This window comes from Colobus angolensis, unplaced genomic scaffold (assembly GCF_000951035.1).
Source record: "Colobus angolensis palliatus isolate OR3802 unplaced genomic scaffold, Cang.pa_1.0 Scaffold330, whole genome shotgun sequence".
Classification (NCBI taxonomy): Eukaryota; Metazoa; Chordata; class Mammalia; order Primates; family Cercopithecidae; genus Colobus; species Colobus angolensis.
Genome location: NW_012116600.1, coordinates 2,981,062 through 2,990,387, shown reverse-complemented (window position 1 = coordinate 2,990,387; position 9,326 = coordinate 2,981,062). Strand labels below are relative to the sequence as shown.

Sequence of the window (9,326 nt, the reverse complement as noted above, 5' to 3'; positions counted from 1 at the left end):
AAACTACTAATGATCTATCATGGTAAAACACTATTAAGGGCATACCACTTAGTCTAATGCATTTCAAAGCCTAGAAGAAATAAAAATATATCTCAATATGATTCCAGAAGGCACATAATAGATATGATAATGAAACAAGCAGTAACTATTTTCCTAACATTTTATATTTGCAAAGTTTTTGACCATGTCACCAGTGCAAGCCTGAAAGGGAGGCACAAAGGATGAGATTATTATGTCTTCATTTTGGTGATTAACAAATTGAAGCTTAAAGTGTTTATGGGACTAGGTATTCAGAGACAGAAGTGGGGCTTAAAGTCGGCTTTTTTATTCTAAGCAAGTACTTTTTTCCATTAAGCAGACTGCCAAATTGCATGGTCCTTTGGAAAACCTTAATTGTTATGACTAGATAAACCTACAGGCACCTAAGTGAAAAGTTGGCTAACACTATTCACATCACTGTAGTTGATGGATACTCTCAGGGAAGCAGTGAAATAATTTAGGTTAGATTCCTGGCACCATCATTTACTTATACTGAGATTCTCATCTTTAAAAAGAAAATTATATCATTGTAAAGATAAAGTGAAGATAGGCCGGGCGCGGTGGCTCAAGCTTGTAATCCCAGCACTTTGGGAGGCCGAGATGGGTGGATCACGAGGTCAGGAGATCGAGACCATCCTGGTTAACACGGTGAAACCCCGTCTCTGCTAAAAATACAAAAAACTAGCCGGGCGAGATGGCGGGCGCCTGTAGTCCCAGCTACTCCGTAGGCTGAGGCAGGAGAATGGCGGGAACCCGGGAGGCGGAGCTTGCAGTGAGCTGAGATCCGGCCACTGCACTCCAGCCCGGAAGACAGAGCGAGACTCCGTCTCAAAAAAAAAAAAAAAAAAGTGAAGATAATATATGTAAAAGTCTCTGTAAGTGAGTAAAGCTCTTCATATTTATTTTATATCTTGTTAATGTCCAATCCAAATTTCCCCAGTGGCATTCTTAAAATGAAAACAGCAAAACCTGTCTTAACTTCATACTTTTATTTTTCTGTCCCAGAAGAAAGAAATAACCCTGTGTGCCTTTTAAACTTAAGGAAAAATTCCATTTAAACATTGTTTTAACATTTATCAGGGAAACCACAGTATTCTGCAGATGTTCCTATTTTAACCACTAAGTGGAGGAGTATTTTAAACTATGTTTTGCAACTTCAGAATTTCATGAGATTAGGAATTCAAATTGTCAATCAAATATACTAGTTAATTCTAAACCATTCTATAACAAGATATTAAATATCAAAGAATTGAGATACAATAAATGTAGAGAGTACTAAAATTGCATTGTGCATAACTTAATATTTGATAACATCTCCTAAGACTGTGAAACTAGGAAGGGCTGCATGATTGACTGAGAGGGCTTCTTTTGTCATACAGATCCTTGACTGCTACTTTTTAGTCATGGTGAATGCTAATGCTTCTGTGTGAATAAAGGATTGACAGTAGCTGCAGCTATTTCTAGCTATGTGGAACTCTATGTTGTTAGAATTTAAGAGATACCATTTCCTATACAAATAAAATGATACAGTATCATATTTGTCTTTCTTTTAAACCAGCATGTTATCTGTTTGTGTTTTCAGAAATATTCCTTTTTTGCACTTCTTACTGATGTCTTAGAAATTGAAATTAAAGACAAATTTGCCAAAAGCCGTCCCATCATCAAGCGTTTTTTGGGGAAACTAACCATTCCAGTCCAGAGGCTGCTGGAGCGACAAGCTATCGGGTAATCAGCCCTTACCTTTGGGAATCTTGTTGAGATTAGTTCGTATAGGAAAAAATGAAATGAAACTTGGTACTCCTAGGACTTTTCAGACTGGTAAGAAGTAGTAACACAATTTTAAAAATAAAAATGTCCTTACACTTACTAAAATATACTTGACAAAAAGTAGTTTAATTATGTACATTTTTTGCATCTTTATCTTTTTCAAGAGGTACCCACCATTAACATTTCAGTGTCAAATCTCATAGTGTTTGATTGTTTCTCAGTATATTGGAATTTTTTATAAAACCTTCTTCCTAGGGCAGAATTCTAAGGTCAGGTTGATGCCTATCTTATCCCAATTAATTCCATCCAGAGAACTTGTTACTCTTGAAAAACAGAAACAATCTTGTTTGGAACCATTTAAAACAAGACCTAGACTTGAGGAAGTGTTATAATAAAACTCCTAGACATATACATTCATTCAAGCAATTAAAATTTATTCATTGGCATACTCTTAAAATTTAGTTAATGTGTAATTAATGTCTTTTCTTTTTGTGAGCTTTTTGTAAGTTGTGAGTAAAGTAGTAAGTCATACTGAGGAGATAGAGAAGACCAAAAACAAGTTATGCAAATTAATAATGCATCAGTGACTAGAGGCTCTAAACTGTACAGTGGAGCAAATAGTAGATAGAAGAAACATTGTATCTTCCTTCTGAAATAGCCATTAGAGGGCAGAGGTGGAGTGATTTGGCACTATCCTTTTGATGATTTTCCTTAATTAAGAATAGGTTGGCGGGCACGGCGGCTCATGCCTGTAATCCCAGCACTTTGGTCAGCCGAGGTGGGCAGATCACCTGAGGTCAGGAGGTCAAGACCAGCCTGGCCAAAATGGCGAAACCCCATCTCTACAAAAATACAAAAAAATTAGCTGGGTATGGTGGCAGGTGCCTATAATCCCAGCTACTTGGGAGGCTGAAGCTGGGAGAATTGCTTGAACCCGGAGGCGGAGGTTGCAGTGAGCCAACATCGCACCACTACACTCCAGCCTGGGCAACCTCGGCAACAGAGCAAGACTCTGTCTCAAAAAAAAAAAAGAATAAGTCATTTAATTCAGAATAAGATTGTTGCTTGTGTGCAAGAAAATGAAATGACTGCATTTGACTTTGATAAAGAGTCAGACTTGAAACAGATGGACAACTCCATCCTTGAGGAGGCAGGCAGCCTCGAGCCCGGGGCCCAGGAGAGGCAAAAACTGAACCTGCTTCCAGATCTGGGATATGACCCCACCATAGTGGCCATCTGACTTTGCCAACCATCCCATCAGCACTGTTTACAAGGCACCCTGAGAAGCAGTGATAGGCCAGGTTCCCCAGTAGGGAGGGCCAGCAGCTCCAGCCTTCTAACTCTACAGGCGAGGAAGGAGAGCTTAGTGGCCCTCTCCCCATCACACAGCCAGGGCTGCTGTCTTGAGTATGAAGGGCCCTTTCCTTCTTGTGTTCTTGCGCTTCTTTCCTCTAACTCCCAGCTCCTGTTCTTCAGGGTATCACACAGTGCCCTACGTGCCGTGTTGGGTGATAATCCTTAGCTGCGAGTGTCCTTTTAGAACCAGCTTCCTGTTGTGCTAAATGCTGAGGAAACAGGCCCTCTCCCCTTTTACACCCAAGTCGAAAAACCCGTAAAACTTGAGGCCTTTCACAACTCCTTTATGACCTTCAAAATGTCCTTTTCCTGGTCACCCCTTAAAAGTGAGAGAGTGAATCAGTGTCTGTAAAAATATTCACATAGTGTGTGATATCTTATGCTCTTAATAATAATTTTTCTTAGGGCAACATTTCCTTTTATCCCTTGGTTTATAAGTGTTCCATTTGTGTGAATGAATAATATTACATTGGACTATAATGTGCTTGGAGACTTTAATGTTCTTGTGAGTCTGAAAGTTTTAAGACAGATAGGAGGGATTTGGGGGGTGGCCTGTGGAAAGAAGGCGAAGGCTGACTCCAGTGTAGTCAGGATGAAAGAAGCATTTCTCTTCTTACAGTGATCAGATGCTCAGCTACAACCTTGGCAGAAGGCTTCCAGCTGACCACGTGAGTGGGTACCTCCAGTTTAAAGTGGAGGTTACATCTTCTGTTCATGAAGGTGAGATATCAGTATATCTGTATGAATACATTGCTATAGGAAAAACTTGTTAAACCTAACTCAATTGTCAGTTTGCTTCTGAACAGAATTGAATTCATGTTCTGTTTTGAAAGTAAAATAGCTGTCAATTACCTGCTGAAATTTTCTAAGCAAGTAGGAAAGCCTGTTTGCCCAAAAATGTCTCTTAGATTGATGCCTACATTTTGAAACTGGGCTGTAGAGTTTTCAGCCATACTAACATATTTAGCTCCTGTGCCAAACTGACTAGCAGTCTCCTCGTTTAGTAGTGAGTGGTGAATCTTAGCAAGTCAGTAGAAAGCCCTCAGTGGAATGACTGATTTCTTTGAACTTAATGGTGGCAAAGCAAGTAGGTCATAAAACGTTCATTTGTTATTTCTAGTTGATTTTTAGAAATGCTGTTTTCTCATTCAGATGCCTCTCCAGAAGCTGTTGGCACAATACTTGGAGTCAATTCTGTGAATGGAGACTTAGGTAGCCCTTCCGATGATGAGGACATGCCAGGGAGCCATCACGACAGCCAGTTGTGCTCTAATGGGCCAGTTTCTGAGGACAGTGCTGCCGATGGGGCCCCCAAACATTCATTCAGGACTAGCTCCACGCTGGAAATAGACACCGAGGAATTAACCTCCACTTCTTCAAGGACCTCACCTCCCAGAGGACGTCAGGATTCACTCAATGATTACTTAGATGCTATCGAACACAACGGCCACTCCAGGCCAGGGACAGCGACCTGCTCTGAGAGGTCCATGGGTGCCTCTCCGAAACTGAGGAGTAGTTTTCCCACCGACACAAGACTCAATGCCATGCTTCATATTGACTCAGATGAAGAAGATCACGAGTTCCAGCAAGACCTGGGTTACCCATCTTCCTTGGAGGAGGAGGGAGGCCTGATCATGTTTAGCAGGGCATCCAGAGCTGATGATGGAAGCCTGACATCTCAGACAAAGCTGGAGGACAACCCTGTTGAGAATGAGGAAGCCTCCACACACGAAGCCGCTTCCTTGGAGGATAAGCCAGAAAATCTTCCAGAGCTTGCAGAAAGCTCCTCACCTGCAGGCCCAGCCCCAGAGGAAGGTGAAGGCGGCCCAGAGTCTCAACCCAGTGCTGACCAGGCCAGTGCTGAATTGTGTGGCTCTCAAGAGGTAGATCAGCCCACAAGTGGGGCAGACACGGGGACTTCTGATGCATCAGGAGGAAGCCGAAGAGCCGTCAGTGAGACCGAGTCTCTCGATCAGGGCTCCGAGCCTTCCCAGGTGTCCTCTGAAACAGAACCCAGTGATCCTGCCAGGACAGAGAGTGTGAGCGAAGCCAGCACCAGGCCCGAGGGAGAGAGTGACCTGGAATGCGCTGACAGCTCCTGCAATGAGAGTGTGACCACGCAGCTGTCCTCTGTGGAGACGCGGTGCTCCTCTCTTGAGAGTGCACGGTTTCCTGAAACCCCAGCCTTTTCTTCTCAGGAGGAGGAAGACGGAGCCTGTGCAGCAGAGCCCACCAGCAGCGGCCCTGCCGAAGTGTCGCAGGATTCCGTGTGCACTGCTGGTTCTTTACCTGTGGTACAGGTGCCAAGTGGGGAGGAGGAAGGGCCAGGGGCAGAATCGGCCACTGTACCTGACCAGGAGGAGCTGGGGGAGGTCTGGCAGCGAAGGGGAAGCCTGGAGGGAGCTGCAGCTGCTGCCGAGAGCCCTCCCCAAGAAGAGGGCAGTGCTGGGGAGGCCCAAGGCACCTGTGAAGGGGCAACTGCCCAGGAGGAGGGCGCTACTGGAGGTAGGATATGGACACCACTGTGGCTTTTGGCTCGAGCATAGCTGTGCAAAGAGAAGTTCTGTAGTTTTCCCCTCAATCTAAACAAGGCCGCAGGTTGCATATTACCTGAATTCCTCACCTTGAGGTTCAGCAGGGGAAGAGAGGCACGATTGAAAACAGGGCCAGGAAGAGAAGGAAACAGGTAACAAATGTGTGGGCAGCTGAAACCCTTCCTCTAGATTAGGCCTCCTGTTTCAGAGTGGGGAGACCGAAGGACTTAATCACATAGCTAGGAAGAAGGCAGCATGATTTGCGTCCAGATGGGCTTGAGTTCAAATTCAGTGCTCTTTTAAAAAATGGCTCTTCTGCTGCTGAAGTAACAGGCCTGTTAAACAGCAGTCTCCACACTTAAATAATGGGTCTCTTTTGGAACCTGGGTCTGTAGATACACAACCACACAGGCTGGCAGCTTCAGCCTTAGTGTAATCTGCAAAGGTTATGAGAAACACCTAGTCACTCCTTTCTAAAATTTCACAGTGGAAGATTAATATATGCTATGCATCAAAGGTAATATTTTTGTCTTCTACAATTTAGTAATGTCTACTAAGTTAGGTGATGCATTCTGACTTGGAGAATAAGCTGTTTTTGTATCCAAGGATACAAATTTACACCTGAAATTTGTATTACTCTCAGTGAATGCGGCTCTCTAGAATGATTCCTTTAAAATGCCCTATAAGGATGCATTAAAAATCAAAGAGCAATTTCATATGTCTGACTGGCATAACTCAAAAATAGGAATGATTTTCTTATTCTGTAATTTATTTTTCTACCTACATGATCCCTTCTTTTCTTCCTCCTCTTTTTCTTTTTTTTATTTTGTTTCCTTCATTGTATCATAGCCACCATGTGACCCTGAAGCATTAGTGCATGGCCAGGACAGAGGCCATTGTGGGTGAGGGATGAGGAAACGGAAGCCGCAGGAGGGGAGGGATACATGCAGAGGACAGTTCTTCAGGAATCCCGCTTCTAAGCATTCACCTCCTATTCTCTTCTTTTGTTTCTAGGTCCTCATACGGGAAATGAGACTAAACAGAGAAAAGAAACTAGCCTTGGAATTTATGTTAGGTTTTTATATAGAGTCTGTTTTGATACTGAAAGAGAAAACAATATCTGGTAACTTTCTACCTTTAATCCTAGGTTCTCAAGCCAACGGCCACCAGCCACTGCGATCACTACCTTCAGTGCGCCAGGATGTTAGCCGGTACCAGAGAGTGGACGAGGCTCTCCCACCAAGTGAGGACCTGTTAGTTAAAAGGGCCCACCTTAATCAAAGGGTGAAAGGTGACAGGCAGACCCATTCCCATGAGTCTTAAAAGATGGATACGTGGTCTTCAAGCAGAAGGAATCTGGGGGCTGCCACTTAGCATAGCAGGTGTAGTCTGGGACGTGCTAAGCCAATGACTCTTCTCTGGCACCATTCTGCTGAAAGAAAGGGCAGCTGTAAACCCTGTGCTGCCCATGGGGTAAACACTATAATAATGGAGGTAGATCCAGATATTTTGGAAAATTGGGTGCATAACAGAATTTTTTAAAATTACACCTAACCACAGCATGAATGTTCTATCAGCTAATAGACAAATTGGTACTCTCTCTTAGAAAAACCTCACTCTGTATAATATACTGCCTTTCTGTTCACTTACAGCATTAAAAATCATTAAGCACAAGGTTCTGATTTTTTTCCTTAGGGATATGCAGGGAAGTATTGTTAATTTCAGAAATTAGTCTACTACTTATTTGGAACATGACAGTTACCTGGGGATTTGAAAGACATTTCATTTATTTCACTTTCAGAAAACACTTAGCACTTAAAGGAGAGATGGTAGAGGATTAGGGATGCTGGGATATAGTTACATAACCTGTGTTAAAGGTATGAGTGATACCCTCAGCCAATCATAATCCAGATGAAATGTAAACTCGTATGTAAATTTCAACAGTTCTTTAAAGAGATGTAGCTCTATGAGAGCAATGCATTTTAATGAATATTGATAAAGCCTGGTAAACATTACTTTGAAAAAAAAAAAACACTGGAAGGTACACCCTTTTGCCTTACCCCTTTCCTTCTTGCTCACCCCCTCCACTTACCCATCTTATATGTGATCATGACAAGAGGCTGATGCCTTGGTTCCTCTGTGTTGTAAAAACGGCGGCTCATAAGCCATAAGAGAGGGGACGAATTTAAAGGGTTACAATTCTGAGTGGTTAGTCTGGCAAGTACCGACAAAAGGGCTGAATGGTACTGTGGAGAATTTATCAAAATATCAGCTTAATCCTTTTGAAATTCTTTTGGGCACAGATCTTTCCCTTGTTTGTTTATTTGGATAACTAAGGGCTGTGACTCATAGGAAACATATTTTAAGCAGTTTAAAATAAAATGGACTGAGAGATTAATTAACCTTATGTCATCTTAGGCAGGTAGAGGGGCCCAGGGACCCGAGAGGGCCACAGAAAACTTCCTTATTGATAAAACATTTGGTAAACCCTTAGAGAAAAGATGAGTCAAAAAAGTAAAATGTTCCTGGAAGATATTTAGGTATAATTGGAGCAAAACAAATTCGGAACACTAGGAGAGAGTTCTGAGAGAGCTTTATTTTTATGTATATACAGATTAATAGTCATTTAGAGTTTCAGAGTGTTGGACAGGAGCATTGCAGAAGTGCATTGATAAATCACGTCTTCCTAGCCACATCCAATTGCTGTAATTTTTGCTGTATATAAATTTGGTCTCCTGATTGTATTTAATAAAGACAGATACTTTCCTGCTGAAATTATGACCACTGTTTGTGATATCTCAATGTATTGTTTAAATACTGGTGTTTGCATTACACCTGTAGATACATCTTGGGAAATTTTTTTTTGCAATTGGCAGCTTCTTTTAATGAGTTGATGTATTTGCAAAAGTAAAGGCAACTTAATGACTCATCGTATTTAATCAGTGACTGACAAACAGGAGGAAAATTCTTAAGAAGTGTTCCCTCTTATTCAGAGGTTTTCAGTGGTGGCAGGGGGTGCCACCCACTAGGCGATGTTTTGAGTTGAGGCGGGGTGGGTGGCCTTTCAGTGTAACAGTGGTTGAAGGGTGCTACTGGCATTTAGTGGGTGGAGGCCAGTGTATCAAACATCCTGCAATGGTGAGACAGTCTGATACAACTAAGAAGTGTCCCACCCAAAATTCGACAGTGTGCTCTCTAAGAAACACTTCTCTGTGCTCATTTATTTAATGCTTGGTAAATAACATTTTTTTTTGTAAACTATAAACAGAATTTTTATATTTTAAAAACTCAGAAGTAAAGATGCCTCCCTCTAAAAATATTAGTTATACACACACACACACACACACACACACACTCATACACTCGTGCTATAGGACTGAGCAACTTGCACATTTGGGGATGTGTCTTCTCATGGCTAGGTTGTGGATTGTGGTCTGAGCATACCGGACGGCTGTTCAGCTCTGTCAACCATTCCCATGTGTGTCTCGTCCTTGTGACAGTGGTAATCGCTTGGCTGCCCTTGCTACTTGTCTGTCCTCACTACTTGTCTGTCCTCACCTCAGCTAGGTCCCTGCCCTCCTTTTCTAACTGGACAACTCTGCTACCACCTCTGGCCATACATCTGACTTA

The 9,326-nt window shown here is 42.5% G+C and overlaps 1 protein-coding gene across 1 annotated transcript in view; it reads left to right on the top strand.

The window, feature by feature from the left end:
• HECW2 (HECT, C2 and WW domain containing E3 ubiquitin protein ligase 2) overlaps positions 1-9,326 on the top strand; it is a 397,221-nt gene that overhangs the window by 274,253 nt on the left and 113,642 nt on the right. Inside the window, exons 7-10 of the mRNA XM_011952069.1 lie at positions 1,622-1,764; positions 3,782-3,882; positions 4,315-5,667; positions 6,844-6,939. Of these exons, the coding sequence (XP_011807459.1) occupies positions 1,622-1,764; positions 3,782-3,882; positions 4,315-5,667; positions 6,844-6,939 (1,693 nt within the window). The remainder of the gene's footprint in view (positions 1-1,621; positions 1,765-3,781; positions 3,883-4,314; positions 5,668-6,843; positions 6,940-9,326) is intronic.